Source organism: Salarias fasciatus, chromosome 4, assembly GCF_902148845.1.
Source record: "Salarias fasciatus chromosome 4, fSalaFa1.1, whole genome shotgun sequence".
Classification (NCBI taxonomy): domain Eukaryota; kingdom Metazoa; phylum Chordata; class Actinopteri; order Blenniiformes; family Blenniidae; genus Salarias; species Salarias fasciatus.
In genome coordinates, this window is record NC_043748.1 from 8236918 (window position 1) to 8263904 (window position 26987).

General features: G+C 43.6%; 1 protein-coding gene across 1 annotated transcript in view; it reads right to left on the reverse strand.

Moving 5' to 3' along the window:
- Positions 1-26987, reverse strand: part of LOC115386507 (E3 ubiquitin-protein ligase rnf213-alpha-like) — an 86698-nt gene that overhangs the window by 15127 nt on the left and 44584 nt on the right. The window contains exons 35-50 of the mRNA XM_030088842.1: positions 22663-22801; positions 22376-22567; positions 22148-22278; positions 21894-22051; positions 21609-21803; positions 21144-21331; positions 20930-21050; positions 20698-20798; positions 20293-20475; positions 19998-20164; positions 6324-6426; positions 6108-6222; positions 5808-6009; positions 3065-3258; positions 2835-2957; positions 2628-2738 (exon numbers count right to left, since the gene is read on the reverse strand). Of these exons, the coding sequence (XP_029944702.1) occupies positions 2628-2738; positions 2835-2957; positions 3065-3258; positions 5808-6009; positions 6108-6222; positions 6324-6426; positions 19998-20164; positions 20293-20475; positions 20698-20798; positions 20930-21050; positions 21144-21331; positions 21609-21803; positions 21894-22051; positions 22148-22278; positions 22376-22567; positions 22663-22801 (2423 nt within the window). The remainder of the gene's footprint in view (positions 1-2627; positions 2739-2834; positions 2958-3064; positions 3259-5807; positions 6010-6107; positions 6223-6323; positions 6427-19997; positions 20165-20292; positions 20476-20697; positions 20799-20929; positions 21051-21143; positions 21332-21608; positions 21804-21893; positions 22052-22147; positions 22279-22375; positions 22568-22662; positions 22802-26987) is intronic.

Genomic DNA, 26987 nt, shown 5'->3' on the forward strand with positions numbered 1-26987 from the left:
GTTGCATAGTCCCAATGCTGATGTGTTTCAGTCACAGAAAGAAGCGCCAACCAATATTCTACTGAATGAGTGTGATTACAAAGGTGTGTGTTTTTTTGCTTTTTTAACCTGTCCTGTCCAGCATCAATGCAGCAGAATGGAGGTCTGGCTGTTGTAAAGTGCCCGACAGATTTGCTCTTCCACGAGGAACTTTTAGGTATAAAGGATAATAGGAATAGGAAGAAGGCCCCGGAGGGGACCCCCAGCAGCCAAGAGCCCAAAAGCCGACTCCACCCACTCAGGCAGAGGACTGTACTCAGGAGAACCGGCCTCCACAGGCAAGTACTCGCCCCAGGCCAGTGGCCCCCCCAGCACTCCAGCTGCATACCCTGAGTGCCAGGGTATCACAACTTTCCAAACCCCCCCCCCCCCCACCCCCCCCCCCCCCCGCCCCCCCCAAAGAAACCACAGCCGGCCCGGACCCCAGGCCTGTGAGGAAACACCTCACTGAAACCCAATACCAAGGCGGATGGTGACCACAGCCAGAGAACTACTGACTCAAGAAACCCCCAACCTGTCATGCATCAGGAGAAGGGGAGGCGAGGACAGACGGGGTAGTGGAAGAACCCAGACCCAGGGCCCACCACCCCCAGGCCCACCAAGGCCACCCTCCGCAGGGTACCAAACTCTCTCCTCACATACATGCATATCTAATCTCACACACACACACACACACACACACACACACACACACACACACACAAACACGCGTCATACCTCCCACCCACCCCTTATCAGACTCAGGTTGTACCACAGTATCATTACTGAGCAGTCAAAAATGGCCAAATAGTGTGTGAAAGTGTTTGTATAAAACATTATCACAATCACTACCACGACAGCAAGTCCCTGGGGACCTGGCGGGTCGCCACCCGTGTGGGCCACTTCTCCTGGTTATAGTCATGGCCCTCTGCCTGAGTGGGTGGGGTTGGCTCTTCAGCTCTCGGCTCTGTCTGCCTTGGCCACCCGGTACTCGGGGGGCGGGGCGGCGCCAGCCAATCTTGGCTCCCTGGGGCTCAGGTACCGTATCTGCCGGCGGTACCGGCTGGGACCTTCCTCTGCCCGCTTCTAGACCGATGTGTGGACGTCTGCCAGGGGGAGTGGCTTGGATTTGGGCTCTGGGATGGCTGCCAGTTGTCTGGACCCTGAGGGCCTCTCTGGCCTGCTTCTGATCATTTCAGGGGTCAGAGGTCATATATGCATGATCACTATCACAATTACATTATCACACTGATCTTTAGTCACTCTTCATATTCTGCATGTGAACTCAGTTACCTTGTTTTCTTGCTGTGTGTTAGACTAATGGTGATCTATAGTATAGGCCTCCTGATGCTCTTGTGTAATTTCATACCTGGATTCTCAGTTTGCACACGCTAGTTTACTACCAGCTATATTCTCCAACAAAAGTCCGCAGGATGCCCCCTCTGTTATATCTTTATGCAGGTGCAGTAGCTGCTCGCCTGGAGTGTCGATATTAATTAAAAAAAACATCAAATTGTTGCACTCTCTTCACTCTTTTTTTTTTGTTGTTGTCTGTTCACAAGTTTGTTTCTTCCACTTTCTGTCTCTTTACATGTCTTTCTGTCCCCCTGTCAAGTCCAGCAATATCGCAATATCATGTATCAGTACTCAAAATAAATAAAATTAATGAAGAAAGCATGTTAACAAGAGAAGCTTTGTACTTATAAGTTCCTCTTGGAAGAGTAAATCTGTCGTGCACATAACAGCAGCCAGACATTCATTCTGCTGCTTCCATGCTGGACAGGACAGGTAAAAAAAAAAAAAGAGTAAGACCGCCAGGCTCAGAGAGAGCTTCTTTCCTGGAGCTGCTAGACTGCTGAACTCAAGCCGTGCTCTGTAGACTCCCACCTCCCTCCCTCTCTCCTCACTTCACACACACCATCACTGTGTGGAATTCACATGCGTTTTTAGGATCTAGAAAAGCAAATTCAAACCGACACTAAGGAATTTTTCAACCTTAATAAAACATTTTAACATCTTTTGTGATGATACATCGACTTACAACTAGTTGAATGACCCTTCTGTCACGGTCTGAGGGCGTCAGTATTGCTTTCACTTGGACTAAGCAGCTGTGAGGAGGGTGGTAGGAACCCTGCACACTAAAAAACTCCACATGTGCGGACTGCTTTACGGCATGCGTCACATCATGATATAACATTGTTTAGCCACCATTAGATTCATTACCTCGTCACTATCTGTCCTTCACACAGCCACTGGAAACAAATGTAGGCGAGTTCAGTCCGACAGCATGCCACCGGGAGCAGCATTTTACGACGCCATGCGCTAGTCCTCATGGGAACTGTAGTATTCCTTCAGGCCAAACACTACCGCTTTTGTCTACTGGCGTCGCCAAAATCAATGAAAACTGAAAGTTCCTTAGTGTTGCTTTAAGGCAACTATTTAACAGTTTATATTTATATTGTTTGTTGTTGATATTTATTTGCTCTTCTTGTATTTTGCTCTTTTATCTTCAGGCTTTTTATACCAGGGGACCTGAGTCCTAACTTTATACCATTAACATGGAAATGTTAGCTGGGATGACAATAAAGTTCCTTAAGTTAATCACCGACCTCAGGTTTAGGATGGAAGCTGGTATTAGTGTCCCTGTAGAGAGTGGTGACTTCTCTGTAGAGTGCCAACAAGAGGTAAACCGTTTTCCACTGCGGCGGGCATCCGCAACCCTTTGTAAGAAAAGCAATGATCATGAAAACATGTACGTATAAAATTAAAATCCTGAGCTGATGCTGCTTTACAATAAAGGAAAGGCGTCACTTTACCTCACAAGCCTCATCCAGTTCATCTGTTTTTCCTTCCATGAATCCCTTTCCAACAGCATCTCTGATCACTTTGTAATCTTCCCCACAAACAAGATACTGGTCAACATGGAAAGCCTCTTCATTCTGGGTGACGGCAAAAAGAATTTATTTACCTTCACCATTATATTCATAAAACAAACATGGTTTAATCCTATCATCAATGCTGAAATCCAAACTGTTGACAACTGAACCTTTTGCAGAATTTCAGGGAAGAGCCAGCGCATCTCCTCCACTTTGAGGAGTTTCAGGACAAACTCCACTCCATGTTGGCTGCAAATCTTTCGGATCAAATAGACTCGATACCAGTCGTTTCCACTCCGTCTGCACAAGTTCACCACACTGGTCATGAAGGCTGTGGTTCCACTTTGACTTTCTGTCTTGGACTCTGATTGAAAGAACAACAGGGAAAAAACATCTTATTCAATGAATCCAATCTGAGATAAAAAAAATCAAACAAAATAAGTTTAATACTAGAATTTGGAACTCAGAGAGCGCAGACCTCCACCACAGCTCAAATCAGTCACCAACAACAATAAGAACACCATATATAAATCAAACGCTGTGATCGGGGGTGTGATCGGAGCGGATCACTGTGGCGTGCGGTGCCTCTCTCTTGCCCTCTCACCCTGTGTGTGTGTGTGTGTGTTTATCTGAAAAGGAAAACCGAAAAGCCACATAATTTATGTTATTTAACTTCATTTTAATTTGAAAATTTACTGAATTCTCTCGTATTTTCTGTTCTCGACTTCCTGTGTGGTGCAATCTGCTCTGTCCAGCTTCACAACTGGTGGTACATGGCGCGCGTGGCTTGCGGAGAAAACAGAGAGGAGCGGAGCACCCGCGGTCCACGGCGCGAGCCGCTACGCACGCGGCGCTCACCCGCGCCTCCTGTATGAACCGTCAGATCAGGCCTGCCCATGCTTCACATGTCCGCGTGGGTGCGCGTTGCGTGTTGGTCCGCGTGACGTAAAAATCGTCATGAATTCCTGTCCGCTATCCGCGGACGTCCGCGCAGCAGCCAGATTTTGAGACCGCGTTGCGCATTGCGCGCAGGTCGCGGAAGTGTACGCCAGAGTGCCATAGCCAGACGCGTCACTAGCGTGACACATGGCACGCAGTTGCATGGGGGCACATGACGTCAAGGGGCACTCCCAGGTAGGGCCCCAAGCTGAAGGGGGGCCCGAGGGACGGCTGATATCAGTCAGTTTCAATGACAAATTAAAGGCGCTACAATGGACGCTGCAACGACAGCGTGTCGAAAATCCCCCGCATGGGGCTCTTTCCGAGTGCTCAGCAGTTAGTTGCTGGTAGGAGGGCCCGACAGATGGCGGATATCAGTGACACAACTTGAAATCCCCTGTATAATTTACAGTGACACGTCGGGAACCTACCTAATGGGGCCATAACTGCATTTGCACTTCATACCACTAGGTGTGCTGTTTGCATGTTCAACCTTATTTTACACAGACACCACAGAAGAAGAAGGGCCCCTGAAGTGCAGGCTCTCTGCATGTTGGGAGAAAAAGCCGGCAGGACGTGGTAATATGTTCAATGATGCCATGCAGCGTTTTTCAGTAAAAAAGAAGAACTGAACGATCGTTTCCGCACATTTTATTTACTTAGTAGCAGTTAAGCTGTATCACAAGTAGTTCATGTACTCAGGAGACCGAGATTCTAATTGGCAGACACTGGCTCAGCCTCATGTCGCCCGGACCCTGATTGACGGATTTGCAGAGAGAAAAGCCAGGAAGGTGCAACTGTAAGGTAAGCAGAGACAGGCAGAGCTGTTGTGTATTTAAATGATCAAGAGCTTTTAATCTGTTGTTCTGGTGCGCCGTCACCACATTGTTAGGAAGCTGAGCTGTAATGCTCGTCCTCTTTTCTTTTTTCTTCTCTTTTTTTTCCACACAAGAGCATTTCTAATGACTGACAGATATTTGACTTTTATGGGTGTTTTTTTTTTTTACCTTCATCTGAGGGTGTTTTTTTTTTTTTTTTTTTTTGTCTGAAAAATGTATAATTTCTGGCATTGGGGGCACATATAAGAATTCTGCATGAGGGCCCAGTGCTAGGTAAATACGCCACTGGCCACAGCAAACAAAACATGACGGTAAAAGTGAAAGTAGATGGAGATACAGCCTGATGGCTCCACTGAAAGACACCGAAAGAGTGGAAAAACTCATGGAAAGAGAGAGCAGACTCTGTCTGGAGGGAGGAGAAGGTCCGCAGACAGAAGTGTAACTAATCGCTCCAGCGCCGCCCCCGCGATTCAGAAACAGGAAAAAAAGGCTAAATAAACTTTAATACTTAATGATAATGTACTGACAATGTATGTGCTTAATTTTCTCTAAATAATCCGTAATAAAGGAGCAGATGAACAGTCTGTAGTGCCGGAAAAGCTTCTCGAGGCTGCGCGGATCACTGCGCCTGCATGGGACGCGCACAGCTGAGCTCAAAATGTAGTATGGGAGACAGCGCGTCCGCATCGGTGGTGCGCGGACCTTCCAAAGCGGACGCGGAAACGCGTACATGTGAAGCATGGACCAGGCCAGGGGCGCTGATCTGAAAGTCGGTGCGCGGCGCTTCCACTTCCGCGTCGGAAGCAGCGCGTCCTGTGTGAACCAGGCGTTTGTCCTCCCCTGTCGGTGGGCCTGCCACTATATGAAAGACTCCCTATCTGTCAATGATAAAGAATCGTTTAAAAAATTCCCAGATCCAGACAGTGATCCGAATCTTCACCAAAATTTAATGGATTCTAAGTTAGCCCAAGACCCACCTTTCCACAAAGTTTCATTGCAATCCGTCCATTACTTTTTCCGGGATCTTGCTAACAAACAAACCAACCAACCAAACAACCAACAAATGGACGTGATTCCATAACCTCCTGGGGGAGGTTAAAAGGAAACTACAGAACTTTGACATGAAATTACAAACCTGGAGCTCTCATTTCTTCCACAAAGAGACTTGCAGAGAGATCTAGATCCATCCGGACTCTGGTGACCTGCTGAAAGAACTCCACAGTTGCTGCTTCAGGAGACTGTGACTGCAAGAACTCAGTCAGAAAATGACTTTCTTCCTGAAGGTATTCCTGCTGGTCGGCAGCGGATCTGAACTGTAGTCTGTCAAACATGGAGTCCTAAAGACATTGAAATGTGAAAGAAAATTATTGAAACAAGCTCCATTGTTTGGAACACACTGTTAATTGACAGATGCAGCATCAGAAAGCATGTTTACCTCCAGACAGTTGATGTACAAGCAGTACAGCTCCAGTTTGTCGGTATCTTCCAAGATGTTGCTCTGCTCAACTGTCATCAGATGCTGCTGCAAGTAGTCTTTAACTTCATCGAAGCTTAAAAAAAGAAACAGAAAAGAATTAAAAGAGAAACAGGATTGAAGTGAATAGTGTCTTAAGCACCTCTTGAACCACATGGTGTCTCCTCAGCATCTTACCTGTACTTCAGGAGGAGTTTCAGCACCACTGACCGGATGACTGGATTTTTATCCACAGAATCATCAAAAGGAGAGAGCGCCTTTGTCAAAACTTGTGGATTTGCTAAAACAAAAGAAATTAAAGCCGCAAGCGGCATTGGACGGGACCTCGCCCTCTGGCAAGGTGGCCCGACTGAGGTCGTCCCCGTACCTTGATGACCGAAGTCCAAGTCACTGGGAACCTTGCTCCTCCATACACTTCCAGCACCCTCTCACCCACTAACATGGAGTTGTTAGCATCCCCCATCCACTGACGTGGAGCTTTTAGCATCTGTCATCCGCTAACATGTAGCTGTTAGCATCCCCCATCTGCTAACAGGTAGCTGTTAGCATCTCTCATCCGCTAGCAAGTAGCTGTTAGCATCTCTCATCCGCTAGCATGTAGCTGTTAGCATCTCCCATCCGCTAACATGTAGCTGTTAGCATATCTCATCCGCTAGCATGTAGCTGTTAGCATCTCCCGTCCGCTCACATGTAGCTGTTAGCATCTGTCATCCGCTAACATGTAGCTGTTAGCATCTCCCATCCGCTAACAGGTAGCTGTTAGCATCTCCTATCCACTGACATGGAGTTGTTAGCATGTCCCACCCACTAACATGTAGCTGTTAGCATCTGTCATCCGCTAACATGTAGCTGTTAGCATCTCCCATCCGCTAACATGTAGCTGTTAGCATCTCCCATCCGCTAACATGTAGCTGTTAGCATCTCGTATCTCTCACCCGCTAGCATGTAGCTGTTAGCATCTCTCACCCGCTAGCATGTAGCTGTTAGCATCTCCCATCCGCTAACATGTAGCTGTTAGCATCTCTCACCCGCTAGCATGTAGCTGTTAGCATCTCTCACCCGCTAGCATGTAGTTGTTAGCATCTCTCACCCGCTAGCATGTAGCTGTTAGCATCTTCCATCCGCTAACATGTAGCTGTTAGCATCTCCCATCCGCTAGCATGTAGCTGTTAGCATCTTCCATCCGCTAACATGTAGCTGTTAGCATCTCCCATCCGCTAGCATGTAGCTGTTAGCATCTCCCATCCGCTAGCATGTAGCTGTTAGCATCTCCCATCCGCTAACATGTAGCTGTCAGCATCTCCCACCCGCTAACATGTAGCTGTTAGCATCTGTCATCCGCTAACATGTAGCTGTTAGCATCTCCCATCCGCTAACATGTAGCTGTTAGCATCTCCCATCCGCTAACATGTAGCTGTTAGCATCCAAGCTGCACCATGTTTGTCTGAGTGAGTATATGAGCAGGCACACACCTATAAATAAGGTCCAGGTATCAAAAAAACCGGAGTTGCCCTTTAACACTGTTGAATTTGAAATTATCCCTGTGCTTTGTTAAAAATGTCATATTTTGCAAAAATATGGGGTGTGAGGCTCTTATTTTGATAGTCATGTCTGCTCCACTATGTCAAACACCAATATATCCATGTGAGTGTGATTCCATACATTCATTTGCCTGTTTGAGCAGCAATCCATCACTCGTGTGATTTATGGTCACGGAGCGCCATCTACTGTGGAAAGCAGAGACAACATGCAGAATGTTTTACAGCAGCTCTCAGATCAGCCTAGAGGCTCTATGCCCATATATGGCATAAGTAGGTCACATGATGTTAGAGTGTGACTCGGCAGACACACAGTTTCTCTTTGGTCAAAACAGCTGGGGAAATGCATTTCCGTGGACCAAAGTGAGCAAACAATGTCAGAAAGTGATAGGAAATTTAGTTGTCTTTCACTGTAGAGCTTTTCAGAGCAGTCAAACTTATAGTTTTGAAACGGGAGGCTTAATTGATGAAGAAGGAGAGAGTTTTTGAGCAAAATTTGAGCAAAATTTTGAGCAGAAAGTGTGAATGACGGACTTCCTGTTGCATTTAGGTCATAGGCACGAGTGAGAAAGTTGTAGATCTCGATGAGACGAACGCGTGCATATGTTTCTTTTCTCTGTACCACACTGTGAAGGGTGAAACAGTCCATATTAGTGGTTTTTGAGTGAAAAGTGTTTTGAGGCACATTTGATTTGACAGGAAATAACGGACTTCCTGTTGGATTTAGGTATAGGTATGTCTCTTGGTAAATTGTAGAGCTCGATGAGACGAACTCATCCATGTTGATTTTATTTCTCTGCGACATTCGTGCGGGTCGCACTGTCCATTGTAGTGTTGCAAGTGCGTTTTCAGACTTCAAACTTTAAGGGTTAATAAAATCCACACCCTGAGACTTTTGAAAAAGTTTTTAACAACTTTGTGAGAGACACTTGTCCTCTTTTATTTGGCACTACTCTGACGTCTCGACGACAAGCGGTCTCGGAGCAGATAATTTTTAAAGGAGGAGTCATTTTTTGCCAAATTTTACACTGAAAGGGAAATAGTGGACTTCCTGTTGGGTTTAGGACATTTTTGTCAATGAGAGACTTTTAGATCTCGAGGAGACGAACGCATCCACATCGATTTGGTCTCTCTGCGACATTCCTAATGGTTGCTGTGGCTATTTTACTGTTTCTAGGTGGCGCTAGAGAGCAGATGAGGTTATAGGGTTAATTTTTTCATTATATCAAGTGGCCACCGGTCCGGATGTCCGTGCCAAATTTGGTGAGTTTTCATGCATGTTTAGGGGGTCAAATTAGTGCTCGAGTGTGACAGTAAAATAATAATAATTAAAGCCGCAAGCGGCATTGGACGGGACCTCGCCCTCTGGCAAGGTGGCCCCACTGAGGTCGTCCTTGTACATTGATGACCGAAGTCCAGGTCACTGGGAACCTTGCTCCTCCATAGACTTCCAGCACCCTGTCACCGAACATGGAGTTGTTAGCATCTCCCATCCACTAACATGTAGCTGTTAGCATCTCACATCCACTAACATGTAGTTGTTAGCATGTCCCATCCACTAACATGCAGCTGTTAGCACTGTAGTCTCAGTCATTGGGAACCTTGCCACTACATAAACATTCATTTTCATGACTTGACCTCATTTCTTGTTGTAATTGGGCTTTTCTTTGGAATGAATTGTTTGCTTTTATTTGGTTTTTTGACACCTGGACATTATTTATAGGTGTGTGCCTGCTCATTTATTCACTCAGACAAACATCATGCAGCTTGGAGTCCTTCAGAAGTTATTTAGATCCAACCGATTCAGTGGGGGCCACGGCAATGGAGCTTCCCGCACTGAAGCTCCGAGAGTGACTTCTTACATCGCTGAAACTCTGAAAGAAGGATGAATTTGTTGTAAAGAAGGTTGAATACTATGTTTTTGGCCTTCAGAGACCTATATGACATGACTGAAAAATAGCATCATATGTACCCTTTAATGACAGCTGCTGTCGACTGCACTGCATGCCCATATATGGTCAGTAGTGGACTTCCTGTTGGATTTAGGTTATTGTTGTCAATGGGTGATTTTTAGATCTCGATGAGATGAACACATGAGCAATTGGTTTTATCTCTCTACGACATTCCTACGGGCTGCAGCGGCCATTTTTTCCAAAAATGTGACTTTTATTTTGAAGGGCATATAAAATCCACACCGTGTGACTTTTGACAAAGTTTGAAACATCGTTTGTAGAGAAGCTTCTCCTCTTTCAGGCCGCATTACTTTGACGTCTCTACGACAAACGGTCTCGGACAAGATAATTTTTAAATGAGGAGTGATTTTTACTTTGAAAGGGAAATAGCGGACTTCCTGTTTGATTTAGGTAATGCATGTCAATAGAAGATTTTTAGATCTTGATCAGACAAACATATGAGCAATTGGTTTGATCTCTCTACGACATTCCTACGGGCCACAGCGGCCATTTTTTCAAAAATATGACTTTTATTTTGAAGGGCTGATAAAATCCACACCGTGTGACTTTTGAAAACGTTGTGCACATCGTTTGTAGAGAAACTTGTCCTCTATCAGGCCACGCTACTCTGACATCTGTACAACAAATGGTCTTGAGTGGTATAACGTTTTCTTGAGAAGTGTTTTTTACTTTGAAAGGGAAATAGCGGACTTCCTGTTTGATTTAGGTAATGCATGTCAATGGATGATTTTTAGATCTTGATGATACAAACACTTGAGGAATTGGTTTGATCTCTCTAAGACATTCCCACAGGCCGCAGCGCAGGAGTTTTTTTTTTCTCAAATTTTACACTGAAAGGGAAATAGCGGACTTCCTGTTCACTTTAGGTATAGGTATGTCTCTTGGTAAATTGTAGAGCTCGATGAGACGAACTCATCCATGTTGATTTTATTTCTCTGCGACATTCGTGCGGGTCGCACTGTCCATTGTGGTGTTGCAAGTGCGTTTTCAGACTTCAAACTTTAAGGGTTAATAAAATCCACACCCTGAGACTTTTGAAAAAGTTTTTAACAACTTTGTGAGAGACACTTGTCCTCTTTTATTTGGCACCAACCTGACGTCTCCACGACAAGCGGTCTCGGAGCAGATAATTTTTAAAGGAGGAGTCATTTTTTGCCATATTTTACACTGAAAGGGAAATACCGGACTTCCTGTTGGGTTTAGGACTTTTTTGTCAATGAGAGATTTTTAGATCTCGAGGAGACGAAGGCATCCACATCGATTTGGTCTCTCTGCGACATTCCTGTGGGCCGTGGCGGCTATTTTACTGTTTCTAGGTGGCGCTAGAGAGCGGATTGGGTTATGGAGTAGATTTTTTTATTTTATCAAATGTTTCGCCGGTCCTGAGGTGTCTGCCAAATTTGGTGAGTTTTTGTGCATGTTTAGGGGGTCAAATTAGCCTTTTAATACGCGGTCAGTAAAATAAGAAACAAACACTAGAAGAACATTAAAGCCGCAAGCGGCATTGGACGGGACCTCGCCCTCTGGCAAGGTGGCCCGACTGAGGTCGTCCTCGTACCTTGATGACCGAAGTCCAGGTCACTGGGAACCTTGCTCCTCCATAGACTTCCAGCACTTTCTCACCCACTAACATGGAGTTGTTAGCATCCCCAATCCACTGACGTTGAGCTTTTAGCATCTGTCATCTGCTAACAGGTAGCTGTTAGCATCTCTCATCCGCTAGCAAGTAGCTGTTAGCATCTCTCATCCGCGAGCAAGTAGCTGTTAGCATCTCCCATCCACTCACATGTAGCTGTTAGCATCTCCCATCCGCTCACATGTAGCTGTTAGCATCTCCCTTCCGCTATCATGTAGCTGTTAGCATCTCCCATCCGCTATCATGTAGCTGTTAGCATATGTCATCCGCTAACATGTAGCTGTTAGCATCTCTCATCCGCTAGCATATAGCTGTTAGCATCTCGTATCTCTCACCCGCTAGCATGTAGCTGTTAGCATCTCTCACCCGCTAGCATGTAGCTGTTAGCATCTTTCACCCGCTAGCATGTAGCTGTTAGCATCTTCCATCCGCTAACATGTAGCTGTTAGCATCTCCCATCCGCTAGCATGTAGCTGTTAGCATCTTGCATCCGCTAACATGTAGCTGTTAGCATCTCTCATCCGCTAACATGGAGTTGTTAGCATGTCCCATGCTAACATGTAGCTGTTAGCATCTCCTATCCGCTAACATGGAGTTGTTAGCATGTCCCACCCACTAACATGTAGCTGTTAGCATCTGTCATCCGCTAACATGTAGCTGTTAGCATATCCCATCCGCTAACATGTAGCTGTTAGCATCTCCCATCCGCTAACATGTAGCTGTTAGCATCTCCCATCCACTAACATGTAGCTGTTAGCATCTGTCATCTGATTCAGCAGGGGCCACGGCAATGGATTGCAGTGCGGGAAGCTCCATTGCCGTGGCCCCCGCTGAATCGGTTGGATTTAAATAACTTCTGAAGGAATCCAAGCTGCACCATGTTTGTCTGAGTGAGTATATGAGCAGGCACACACCTATAAATAAGGTCCAGGTATCAAAAAAACCGGAGTTGCCCTTTAACACTGTTGAATTTGAAATTATCCCTGTGCTTTGTTAAAAATGTCATATTTTGCAAAAATATGGGGTGTGAGGCTCTTATTTTGATAGTCATGTCTGCTCCACTATGTCAAACACCAATATATCCATGTGAGTGTGATTCCATACATTCATTTGCCTGTTTGAGCAGCAATCCATCACTCGTGTGATTTATGGTCACGGAGCGCCATCTACTGTGGAAAGCAGGGACAACATGCAGAATGTTTTACAGCAGCTCTCAGATCAGCCCTGAGGCTCAATGCCCATATATGGCATAAGTAGGTCACATGATGTTAGAGTGTGACTCGGCAGACACAGTTTCTCTTTGGTCAAAACAGCTGGGGAAATGCATTTCCGTGGACCAAAGTGAGCAAACAATGTCAGAAAGTGATAGGAAATTTAGTTGTCTTTCACTGTAGAGCTTTTCAGAGCAGTCAGACTTATAGTTTTGAAACGGGAGGCTTAATTGATGAAGAAGGAGAGAGTTTTTGAGCAAAATTTGAGCAAAATTTTGAGCAGAAAGTGTGAATGACGGACTTCCTGTTGCATTTAGGTCATAGGCACGAGTGAGAAAGTTGTAGATCTCGATGAGACGAACGCGTGCATATGTTTCTTTTCTCTGTACCACACTGTGAAGGGTGAAACAGTCCATATTAGTGGTTTTTGAGTGAAAAGTGTTTTGAGGCACATTTGATTTGACAGGAAATAGCGGACTTCCTGTTGGATTTAGGTATAGGTATGTCTCTTGGTAAATTGTAGAGCTCGATGAGACGAATTCATCCATGTTGCTTTTATTTCTCTGCGACATTCGTGCGGGTCGCACTGTCCATTGTAGTGTTGCAAGTGCGTTTTCAGACTTCAAACTTTAAGGGTTAATAAAATCCACACCCTGAGACTTTTGAAAAAGTTTTTAACAACTTTGGGAGAGACACTTGTCCTCTTTTATTTGGCACCAACCTGACGTCTCCACGACAAGCGGTCTCGGAGCAGATAATTTTTAAAGGAGGAGTCATTTTTTGCCAAATTTTACACTGAAAGGGAAATAGTGGACTTCCTGTTGGGTTTAGGACATTTTTGTCAATGAGAGACTTTTAGATCTCGAGGAGACGAACGCATCCACATCAATTTGGTCTCTCTGCGACATTCCTAATGGATGCTGTGGCTATTTTACTGTTTCTAGGTGGCGCTAGAGAGCAGATGAGGTTATAGGGTTAATTTTTTCATTATATCAAGTGCCCACCGGTCCGGATGTCCGTGCCAAATTTGGTGAGTTTTCGTGCATGTTTAGGGGGTCAAATTAGTGCTCGAGTGCGACAGTAAAATAATAAGAAACAAACGGACGAAGAACAATAGAGGCCTTGCCCTCAGGCAAGGTGGCCTCAGTTGAGGCCACCTCGCCCTCGGGCTCGGTCCCTAAATAGAGGCCTTGCCCTCAGGCAAGGTGGCCTCAGTTGAGGCCACCTCGCCCTCGGGCTCGGTCCCTAATTAAAGCCGCAAGCGGCGTTGGACGGGACCTCGCCCTCTGGCAAGGTGGCCCCACTGAGGCCGTCCTCGTACCTTGATGACCGAAGTCCAGGTCACTGGGAACCTTGCTCCTCCATAGACTTCCAGCACCCTCTCACCCACTAACATGGAGTTGTTAGCATCTCCTATCCGCTGACATAGAGTTGTTAGCATCTCTCATCCGCTAGCATGGGGCTGTTAGCATCTCCCATCCACTAACATGTAGCTGTTAGCATCTCCCATCCGCTAACATGTAGCTGTTAGCATGTCCCATCCGCTAACAAGTAGCTGTTAGCATCTCCCATCCACTAACATGTAGCTGTTACCATCTCTCATCCACTAACATGCAGCAGTTAGCATGTCATATCCACTAACATGGAGTTGTTAGCATCTGTCACCCACTAACACGGAGTTATTTGCATCTCCAATCCATTAACATGTAGATATTAGCATCTGTCATACACTAACATGAAGGTGTTAGCATCTCTCATCCGCTGACATGTAGCTGTTAGCATCTTTCATACACTAACATTTAGCTGTTAGCACTGAATTCTCAGTCATTGGGAACTTTGCCAGTACATAAACATTCATTTTCATGACTTGACCTCATTTTCTGTTGTAATTGGGCTTTTAATTTGAAGGAATTTTGGGCTTTTATTTTGGAAAGGCAGTACATGCTGTCATAATCATGACTAACCCCTTGGTACTCCATAAACATACATTTTCATGACTCTACATCATTTTCTGTTGTAAACGGGTTTTTTATTATAAAGGATTTTTTTTGCTTTTATTTTGGAAAGGTAGTACATGCAACTCTGGTTTTTTGAGACCACGACATTATTTATAGGTGTGTGCCTGCTCATTTATTCACTCAGACAGACATGGTGCAGCTCGGAGTCCTTCAGAAGTTATGTAGATCCAACCGATTCAGCAGGGGCCATGGCAATGGAGCTTCCTGCACTGCAGCTCCATTGCCGTGGCCCCCGCTGAATCGGTTGGACCTGAAAAACTTCTGAAGGACTCCGAGAGTGACTTTTTACATCGCTGAAACTCTGAAAGAAGGATGAATTTGTTGTAAACAAGCTTGAATACTATGTTTTGGGCCTTCAGAGACCTATATGACATGACTGAAAAATAGCATCATATGTACCCTTTAATGACAGCTGCTGTCGACTGCACTGCATGCCCATATATGGTCAGTAGTGGGCTTCCTGTTGGATTTAGGTTATTGGTGTCAATGGGTGATTTTTAGATCTCGATGAGATGAACACATGAGCAATTGGTTTTATCTCTCTACGACATTCCTATGGACTGCAGCGGCCATTTTTTTCCAAAAATGTGACTTTTATTTTGAAGGGCTGATAAAATCCACACCGTGTGACTTTTGACAAAGTTTGAAACATCGTTTGTAGAGAAGCTTCTCCTCTTTCAGGCTGCATTACTTTGACGTCTCTACAACAAACGGTCTCGGACAAGAAAATTTTTAAATGAGCAGTGATTTTTACTTTGAAAGGGAAATAGCGGACTTCCTGTTGGATTTAGGTTATTAATGTCAATGAGAGATTTTTAGATCTCGATAAGACGAACGCGTGAGCAATTGGTTTGATCTGTCTACGACATTCCCACGGGCCGTTGCGTAGGAATCTTTTTTTTTTACCAAATTTTACACTGAAAGGAAAATATCGGACTTCCTGTGCAATTTCGGACATTTTTGTCAATGAGAGATTTTTAGATCTCGACGAGACGAATGCATCCACGTTGATTTGATCTCTCTACGACATTCGTGCGGGTAGCAGCGTCCATTGTAGTGCTTCAAGTGGGTTTTCAGACTCAAACTTTAAGGGTTAATAAAATCCACACCCTGAGACTTTTGACAAAGTTTTTAACAACTTTGGAAGAGGAACTTGTCCTCTACGATTTCACGCTACCCTGACATCTCTACGAGAAGTGGTCTCAGAGCAGATAATTTTTAAATGAGGAGTGATTTTCTGAAAATTTTAATCTTGAAAGGGAAATAACGGACTTCCTGTTGGATTTAGGTATAGGTATTCCTCTTGGGCATTTTTGGATCTCGATGAGACGAACGCCTGAGCATTGGTTTGATCTCTGTACAACATTCCTACGGGCCGTGACGGCTATTTTACTGTTTCTAGGTGGCGCTAGAGAGCAGATGGGGTTATAGTGTTAATTTTTCCACTTTAGAAAATTTTATGATTGTCTGGATGTGCCTGCCAAATTTGGTGAGAAAACGTTCATGTTTAGTGGGTCAAATTTGACGTCGAATACAGCAACTTTTGGCTATTATGTTGATCAGGAAATACTGGACTTCCTGTTGGATGTGGGTCATCGTGGACATATCGTTATTTTTAGATCTCGAGCAGACGAACGCATGAGCGGTACTTTGATCTGTCTAAGACATTCGCACCGGCCGTGGCAGAGATTTTACTGTTTCTCGCGTTTGCTAATTCCTAGGTGGCGCTAGAGAGCATATGGGGTTAATTTTTTTATTTTATAAAATTTTTCGACTGTCTGGATGTGCCTGCCAAATTTGGTGAGTTTTCATGCATGTTTAGGGGCTCTAATTTGCAATTTACTTCCGGGCAGTAAAATAATAATAATAATAATAATAATAAGAAACACTAGAAGAACAATAGAGTCCTTGCCCTCCGGGCAAGGTGGCCTCAGTTGAGGCCACCTCGCCCTCGGGCTCGGTCCCTAATTAAAGCCGCAAGCGGCATTGGACGGGACCTCGCCCTCTGGCAAGGTGGCCTGACTGAGGTCGTCCTCGTACCTTGATGACCGAAGTCCAAGTCACTGGGAACCTTGCTCCTCCATAGACTTCCAGCACCCTCTCACCCACTAACATGGAGTGGTTAGCATCCCCCATCCACTGACGTGGAGCTTTTAGCATCTGTCATCTGCTAACATGTAGCTGTTAGCATCTCCAGTCCGCTAACATGTAGCTGTTAGCATTTCCCATCCGCTAACAGGTAGCTGTGAGCATCTCCCATCCGCTAACATGTAGCTGTTAGCATCTCCCGTCCACTGACATGGAGTTGTTAGCATGTCCCACCCATTAACATGTAGCTGTTAGCATCTGTCATCCGCTAACATGTAGCTGTTAGCATCTCCCATCCGCTAACATGTAGCTGTTAGCATCTCCCATCCGCTAACATGTAGCTGTTAGCATCTCTCATCCGCTAGCATGTAGCTGTTAGCATCTTCCATCCGCTAGCATATAGCTGTTAGCATCTCGTATCTCTCACCCGCTAGCATGTAGCTGTTAGCATCTCTCACCCGCTAGCATGTAGCTGTTAGCATCTCTCACCCGCTAGCATGTAGCTGTTAGCATCTCCCATCCGCTAGCATGTAGCTGTTAGCATCTTCCATCCGCTAACATGTAGCTGTTAGCATCTCTCATACGCTAGCATGTAGCTGTTAGCATCTCCCATCCGCTAACATGTAGCTGTTAGCATCTCCCATCTGCTAGCATGTAGCTGTTAGCATCTTCCATCCGCTAACATGTAGCTGTTAGCATCTCTCATCCGCTAGCATGTAGCTGTTAGCATCTCCCATCCGCTCACATGTAGCTGTTAGCATCTTCCATCCGCTAGCACATAGCTGTTAGCATCTCGTATCTCTCACCCGCTAGCATGTAGCTGTTAGCATCTCTCACCCGCTAGCATGTAGCTGTTAGCATCTCTCACCCGCTAGCATGTAGCTGTTAGCATCTTCCATCCGCTAACATGTAGCTGTTAGCATCTCCCATCCGCTAACATGTAGTTGTTAGCATCTGTCATCCGCTAACATGTAGCTGTTAGCATCTCCCATCCGCTAACATGTAGCTGTTAGCATCTCTCATCCGCTAGCATGTAGCTGGTAGCATCTCCCATCCACTAACATGTAGCTGTTAGCATCTCCCATCCGCTAACATGTAGCTGTTAGCATCTGTCATCCGCTAACATGTAGCTGTTAGCATCTCCCATCCGCTAACATGTAGCTGTTAGCATCTCTCATCCGCTAGCATGTAGCTGGTAGCATCTCCCATCCGCTAACATGTAGCTGTTAGCATCTCCCATCCGCTAACATGTAGCTGTCAGCATCTCCTATCCGCTAACATGTAGCTGTTAGCATCTCTCATCCGCTAGCATGTAGCTGTTAGCATCTCCCATCCGCTAACATGTAGCTGTTAGCATCTCCCATCCGCTAACATGTAGCTGTCAGCATCTCCTATCCGCTAACATGGAGTTGTTAGCATGTCCCACCCACTAACATGTAGCTGTTAGCATCTGTCATCCACTAACATGTTGCTGTTAGCATCTCCCATCCGCTAACATGTAGCTGTTAGCATCTCCCATCCGCTAACATGTAGCTGTTAGCATCTCCCATCCACTAACATGTAGCTGTTAGCATCTGTCATCTGATTCAGCAGGGGCCACGGCAATGGATTGCAGTGCGGGAAGCTCCATTGCCGTGGCCCCCGCTGAATCGGTTGGATTTAAATAACTTCTGAAGGAATCCAAGATGCACCATGTTTGTCTGAGTGAGTATATGAGCAGGCACACACCTATAAATAAGGTCCAGGTATCAAAAAAACCGGAGTTGCCCTTTAACACTGTTGAATTTGAAATTATCCCTGTGCTTTGTTAAAAATGTCATATTTTGCAAAGATATGGGGTGTGAGGCTCTTATTTTGATAGTCATGTCTGCTCCACTATGTCAAACACCAATATATCCATGTGAGTGTGATTCCATACATTCATTTGCCTGTTTGAGCAGCAATCCATCACTCGTGTGATTTATGGTCACGGAGCGCCATCTACTGTGGAAAGCAGGGACAACATGCAGAATGTTTTACAGCAGCTCTCAGATCAGCCCTGAGGCTCAATGCCCATATATGGCATAAGTAGGTCACATGATGTTAGAGTGTGACTCGGCAGACACACAGTTTCTCTTTGGTAAAACCAGCTGGTTATAGGCATTCCCGTTGCCCAAAATGAAAAAAACACCCTCAAGTTTGATAGGCATTTTAGTTGTCTTTACAAATGTCAAGTTTTCAGAGCATTCAGACTTATAATTTTGACCATGGAAGCCTTAATTGGTGAAGAAGGAGAGAGTTTTTGAGCAAAAATGTACAATAAAAGTGTGAATGACGGACTTCCTGTTTGATTTAGGTCATGGGTACGAGTGAGTAAGTTGTAGATCTCGATGAGACGAACGCCTGCATATGTTTCTTTTCTCTGTACGACACTGTGAAGGGTGAAACAGTCCATATTAGTGGTTTTTGAGTGAAAAGTGTTTTGAGGCACATTTGATTTGACAGGAAATAACGGACTTCCTGCTGGATTTAGGTATAGGTATGTCTCTTGGTAAATTGTAGAGCTCGATGAGACGAACTCATCCATGTTGATTTTATTTCTCTGCGACATTCGTGCGGGTCGCACTGTCCATTGTAGTGTTGCAAGTGCGTTTTCAGACTTCAAACTTTAAGGGTTAATAAAATCCACACCCTGAGACTTTTGAAAAAGTTTTTAACAACTTTGTGAGAGAAACTTGTCCTCTTTTATTTGGCACTACTCTGACGTCTCCACGACAAGCGGTCTCGGCACAGATAATTTTTAAAGGAGGAGTCATTTTCGGCTGATTTTCATCAAAATTTGACATATAACTCGAAATAGCGGACTTCCTGTTGGATTTAGCATAAAAATATCAAATTCTTTTTTTGTAGATCACAAGGAGACGAACGCATGAGAGTTGGTTTGATCTCTCTGCGACATTCCTGCGAGTTACGGTGGGCTTTTTTCACGTTTCTAGGTGGCGCTAGAGAGCGGATGGAGTTAAGGGGTTAATTTTTCAATTGGATAAAATTTTTTGCCAGTCTGCATGTGCCTGCCAATTTTGGTGAGTTTTTGAGCATGTTTAGGGGGTCAAAACTGCGTTTAAAGACGGTGTCAGTATAATAATAATAAGAAACGAACGAAGAACAATAGAGGCCTTGCCCTCAGGCAAGGTGGCCTCAGTTGAGGCCACCTCGCCCTCGGGCTCGGTCCCTAATAATATAGAAACAAACGAACGAAGAACAATAGAGGCCTTGCCCTCGGGCAAGGTGGCCTCAGTTCTGAGGCCACCTCGCCCTCGGGCTCGGTCCCTAAAAAATGGAACGGATTTAAGATCACAGCTGTTACAACAAAACCCGTGAATGAAGAGGGAGAGAAGTGTGCAGTACCTCGAAGAATGGGAACAGGACTGGCCTCTGTCATCAGAAAGGACAGCAGATGGAAAATGACTTGTGAGCAGGGTGGAGAGTTGTCTTTGAAACACACCGTGGACACCAGGTCGATGAAGAAAGCATTGCACCGCTTCCTGAACTGAGCATGGAGGTTGACTGATTTCCTAAGCAAAGCAAGAGTTTCAGGTCAAACAGATGTTCTTTGAGGATTAGAGATCACTTTTGCTCTTTATGACAAATGAAAAAGACATAGATCAGTTTATTCTGCTCAAATACACATCCAGTTACCAACCTTGTTTCTTCTGTCGGGACCAAAAGAAAATCATCTTCAACCTGCTGCATGCAGAAGGGACAGTACATCTGACCAGGTCCCAGCCACTGTTTGATGCAGTCCACACAGAAGATGTGTTCACATGGCAGGCAGAGTGGATCTTTGGGGTCTCCCATACAGACTGGGCACTGTGTGAGACCGAACCTGAACACAATTAAGACAATGCAAATTAAAATTGGACAGAAACCAGAGTATCATTAGAAAAGGCACACACAGGGAGAACATGAGGACTCCACGCACAAAGTGAAAAATATAAAGTTAAATTTTACAAAGTCAAAGATATTTTAAGACAAATAACCTGGTGCGGCAGAAGTCATGTATGAGAGATGAAGCATCAATTGAAAATTACTGTAGTTGAATTTTTACCTGAAGATGCGCTGAACAACTTCATCTTTGCACTTTTTGAGCAAATCAATCACCGCCTCAAAAGACTGCTGAGTTTTCAGATCTGAATTTTTTTCCAGTACCTTGATCGAAGATGAAAGGGAATACAATTTTTTTTAATTAGAAGAGAATACTGTGCTATTATTATAATAGCAGCTTGAAGCTAATTAGTGGTAGTCTGACAATTGTGTGTTTATAAGGAACCAGGACAAACCTTTCCAAGCCTTCGTGTGCTCTCCAAAACTACAGGTGCCAGCTTCATTTCCAACTCCTCAATCCCCAGCAACATGTGCTCCACATAGAGAGAGAGAGAATAAATCCGATTCCACCCTGCTCTGTGATCAAAACACACAACAATCGTTTAACAAATTTCTACTTACAAACTTAAAACAGTCAATCTCATATTAATTGAGGAGAACTTGACTTACTGGACTCGGCTTGCAAGCATCTTGCTCTTCTCTCCGTAATGTCTCACGCTGTCCTCAGAGCAAACCAAATCAATTGGCACTTGGAGCTTTTTCACGTCCCTCAGCCAGGCCAGTCTCTGAGCGTCAATGTCCAAAACTTTGGGCTCCAAATGCTCCACACATGCAAAGGCAGCGGATACATCATGTACCTGAAAGAGGAGAACAGGATTTCTGCACATTACTGGCCTCAAAAGAGCAGCAAAACATGGAAACACCAATGTAAACTGACTGAATTAGTGACATTAAGTGGTTTTATATGTGCACTGCAGTGCTCTATCCCAAAATCTATCACTGTTCTGTCAGGGAACAGCATTGCAAATACCTTCGAATACCAACCCAGTTTTTTTTTTTTTTTTATAATGTCAATAACCATGGCAGAGTCAAACACCCAAAATTAAACTTAAAATACATATTATTTAGTCTCACAAGTTCAACCCCATCTCTCTCAAGATTCCTCAGGTCGTGGGTCACTTGGGGCTCGATGCAGATCATTCTGGAGAGATTCTGCAGGCGGATCTTGAACTTGTGATAAGCAGCATGGACCCATGGAAGAGATACCACTGCTTCCTCTTGATGCACTTTCATCTCATTGACGCAGCAATTCAGGGCATTACAGAGAAGCTAGAAAAGCAGGCGACTGGCATTAATATGAGCTTATACACAGAAAGATGAAGCTTCAGTAAAGAGCTTCAGTGTTGATCTAAAAACAACCTGTAGATCTTCCGGACAAGAGATGGTCATTGTCATACAGATGAAGTCCTGAAGGTAGCGGTGGAAAAACTCCATCTGCATGTCTGGATCTGCTTCTGCTATGTATCGACCCAGTGGCGTTTTCCAAAAGAACTCATCAAACTTCTGCTGTGTGTGCCCTAGGAGAGGTACAAGGTCAAAATTCAATTTTAAAGAAAAAATTTACATTCGTAAAGTAGCCTGTGTATGAAGGGGAATACTTTAAACACAGTTACCTTCATGTTGAAGCACCTGTACCCAGAGTTCCTCCAAGAAATCCTTGATCCTCCAACTGAAGGGCATGCTGCAGCTGAAGTTCTTGTTTTGGGTGATGTAGTTTTGTACAAGGAATGTTCTTTTCTCAAAGCTGCCATACATTGTAAAATAAAATTAACAAAAACATTAATTTCATGAAAATCACATTATCGTCAAAAAAAGTACTGTATATAGGTAACACTTCTTACTTTCGATCAACTGTCAGATTCGACATTTCCAGCAGTTTATCATTGGCAAAAATATCCAGCCACAGCTTTTTGACAGTTTCACCACTGTTTCCATCAAGCAGAATATCCATGTTTCGGTCTCTGTCAATGACTGAAACAAGATATGCCAAGAGAGGAGAAACAGCAGCCTGAACTCGCTTCCATAAGGTGTGCCTGTTGTGAACAATATAAAAGCAGAAATTTGTTAATGTTTGCAACAACATTATGAACACACAGAGGCAATCTTGTATGGAAAGTGAGGGACTCGCCTGAATGTGCCTCCTTCTTGCAAAGCATCAATGTTTGTGGCCTCGTTAAGGACCCAGTTGCTCTTGACAGATGAGGTGTTGCCATCTTGAGTCAGCAACAATGAGTGAAGGCGGCGTTTGACAGTTTCCAGAAATTTCTCTAAAAAAAAAAAAAAAAAAGAACATTGTAACTGTTGTGAAATAACTGAACTGTGCTAAAGCAGAACAGTCATGTAAAGATCAGTCGATGAGGAAAATACAAATGAAGCAGGAAGCAATGGTCAGATCACAAAAGCCCAACTTTTATTGAACAAAAAAAATGAACAATATATTTGATATTGAAATTAATTCATTATTTCATGAATACCAGCTTATCTTGTTCCCCCATTGCAAGAACACAACTCAACAAAGTTAAAAATGCAAACTCTCGCAATGCAAGCACTATGTAACCAAAGAGGGAAATGATCCCACAGTATATCCCCAGTAATATGGGTATGAAAAGAGAATTTTAAGTTGGCATCATTCAATGAAATGGGAAAAAAACAAACAAAGACTTAGTGATAGTTGTAAAATCATTTCAGGGAAAACAACTGTTTCATCAAATGGGTGGCTTTACTCGGGACTTTTAGTTCCTTTTTAAATCCCCCCCCCCCAAAAAAAAAAAAAAAAAAAATTCATTCCAGTTTAATAGTACCATACAAACACCTAATTCAGAATGAAATCTTCACTCAGAATTAAACTTCATTCAGAATGAAGTGCCCAGTTTATTCACATTCTAAAGCGGAATTAGAGCAATGGAAATCCCGGCTGCAGCGCTGGATTCAAGCCGAAGGAGAGGACTTTGAAGGTGACAGTGTTGATTGAATGTGAAAATAAAAAAAAAGAAAAAGTTATAACCACAGTCCGGGGACTTTTGGGTCCCCCCTCGTATATGTGAATTCAACATGAAAACGTTCTATTTCAACTCAAATTGATTCAGGTCTTTCTTCTCATGCTCATTCCCTTATGATGACGCAATATTCCAAGATGGCAGCCTGCAGCATGCCTTTGACTCATCTGGAGATGATTTATTTGTCGGGAGCCTTCGAAGAAACAGATATAGTGAAAAGAGCGGATGGACAGGCGCATAAGAATGTGGACCTTATTAAAGCTGTGCCATCAAAGTTAATCAAGAAAGAAAGAGACCAAAACACCAGAACCAGGGTCTCCTCTTAAAACATACAATTTTTTGAGATTTTAACCTTTGAATTTTCAGATATATAAAACAAGGGTAACAGGTTGACGGCCATCTTTAAATCCAAGATGGCGGACGCAAACACGGTTATAAATGACTTTATGGAATCCGCAGACCCTTAAGCAATGGGCGTAGATCTTGAAAGTAACTTTGTATCTGCCGTATTAAGGGAAATATTATACAGGTTTAGCAAGGCGGCCAAATTTTAATTCAAGATGGCAGCCACCAGGGGGCTTAAATTTTTAGGGTACTCCTTTTAAATCAATTGCATTGTCATATAGTATGTCTGTACCAAATTTGGTGCTTTCCTGATAAAGTGAAGTATCAACCCCAAATTTCGGTCTTATCCGGCTAACTAAAGCATTTGATATGATTGACCACTTATTGCTCCAGTAGAAATGTGAAAAATTTGGCATAAGAGATGTTGCCCTTCACTGGTTAAAAAGTTAGTCAGATAAAAGGTTTCAGTATGTACAAACGAGTGGTAATAAATCACATTTGAGGAGGGCAACCTGTGGTGTAATACAGGGTTCGGTATTGGGACCCAAGTTATTTATACTTTCTCAAAATTATATTTACAGTTTTTAATGTATTAAAATTTACAGTGCTTGCACATGACAGAAATACCATTGTTCGGGAGATAACACAAAACAATTACGGAAAACCATAGAAAGGAAATTGATCAAGTTAAAAAAAATGGTTTGACTTCAACATATTGTGACGAAAATCAAACTAAACTTATGGTGTTTAGTGTTATGAGCAGAGGCAGAGCGTGGGTCTCAGTACAGAGGGGGCGGAGCATTCTCGACGGGCCCTTATATGATAGCAATTTTACCATTCAAACAATCCCTCATCCTACCATTAAACAACACACGAATGCTCACTTTTATTGAGCCAAGCAAACCTCTATGCCTCAGAAAGCAGAATAAAGTCACAAACCAGTTCACAAACTTGTTCTGAAGAACAAATACACATACGCACGCACGCACACAAACACGCACACACACAAATGCAGCGTGACAGCTGTCAATCTCCGAGCGTCCGCTGTCCATGGTGCTGAAAACTCAAGATAAAAAGTCACGGGCTAAATCTGTACCATCTTTGATACAGCTTAAATATAAAATGAACACAGCTGGTCTAAAATTACACAATCTATTCAGATAGATATAGACACAGCTATCTTTATCTTTTGGAATTCTCGTATATTAGAAAAAATAGACTCGGTGGTCTCTTGTACACAAGGCACATTCAAACAGGCAGGTGTTTAAGACCACAGCATTCTGATAAAGATAATATTTTTGAAGGTTTTACTGACTCACCAGTGGCTCCGATGTTAGGTTTTGGGTAGTACCGCTAGTGGCTAGCATAGTGTTTAGCATAATGTTAAACTTCCCTCCAAAGAGTCCAGAACATGTGCAAAGAAAATACTCGTTCATGCCGCACAGCCAATCAGCGCTGGCTTACAGCTCTGATGCATTCATGGACAGTCGTAATGTAAGAATTGGCATATTTGAGCCCACACTCATATGCGTATACCTTCTCGCACACTCTGCACATTTTATTATAATAATTTATTTACGAGTAAATGTGAACACATCACATGAAACGGGGCCCTATGACCTTGTGGGCCCTGGGGCGACCGCCCCCTTGCCCCCACTCTGGCTCCGCTACAGGTTATGAGGGCCAACTGTGATACAAAGTTAAATCTACACAGGAGTGCAACTGAAAGAGTCAGTGAAACAAAGTTCTTGGGAGTGATTATTGCTCATAAACTGTGTTGGAAACCACATATAGAAAATATCAAGCATAGTGGTTCTTTATAAAGTAAATAATTTGCTAAATAAGAACTGTGCATATCTTCTCTTGTGCTGCCTTCAGTGGTGGGCCGTCAGGGACTGCAAGGCCTTCTCTGCTGGCCTAAAAAGTATCTGAATTAGAGACTGATGTAAATTATATTTTGTCCATGAATGCTTATTTAATGATTCCAAACGGTATGTTCCAGTTCCTTTCATAGTTTTCCAGTGGTTACGCTGCTTCCAGACATGTTTTTTTTCATATTAAATCATTTAACAAATCAGATTTCAGGCATCATCTGTTGCTAGGGTCCAAGAAATCTGTCTGAGGAATACACAGTCTGTTCCTGATGGTGCAGTAAAGTCAAGTAAAGTGTTAGACAGTTGCTTCAACCAATCAGATTTCGAGTTGGCGACTCTGCGCTTTCTGGCAGGCGTACATTAACAATAGCTCCAGGCCTTCTGATTTACGTTCACCAAGAGATACAGTAGGTGGCGGTATGCACCTAAGTTGTTGGCCACCACCAGCAATTATTCCAAAGAAGAAGAAGAAGACCTGAAGAGAATTAAAACTTATGCCAGAAATACCACAGGGCAAGCTCGACTTTCAGCCCTGGCTTTGATGGCAATCGAGAAGGATCTGCTGATGGAAATGAAATGCACGGATAATCTATATGACAGAGCAATTGAACTCTTTTTGAGGAAGGAAAGGAGGATGTATTTTCTTTACAAATAATCTGGATTTGGTGAGTAAAATATTCCTCTTTTCCGAAATGCAAAGGCAGTCTGCCTTACATGTCATACTGTGCTGAAGTTTGGGGAAATGCATACAAAACAAATTTGGACCACAATTATTAAAATACAGAAAAGGCAATCATAACAATAAAGTTGGATAAAGACTAGCAACCAATCAATTATTTATAGGTTCTGTCACTTTAAAATTCCTTGATACTGTATATTGTAAAACATTGAAAGTGATTTTTCATGTGGTAAACAACAGTCTTCCTGTTTGGATCCACACTTTTTTCAAATGAAGAGCAGCAAACTATAATTTACGAAGTTTGTTGATGTTTGACTCATGTGAAGTGAGGGCCAATATACAGTAGTTTCAGGCGTCAAACTGTGCAATGGACTCACTGATGAATTAAGCCATGCAGTTCTCTGTTCATGCTGAAGAAAACTTCCAAATGCAAATTAGTCAACGCTTATAATGTGAGTTGACAAAGAGCATAAATGTAAATTTTGAGTGAGAGCACTATGTAGCATTACTATTTTTAGTTTTACTGTTAGTATCTCAGGCCAATCACTTGATTGTATAG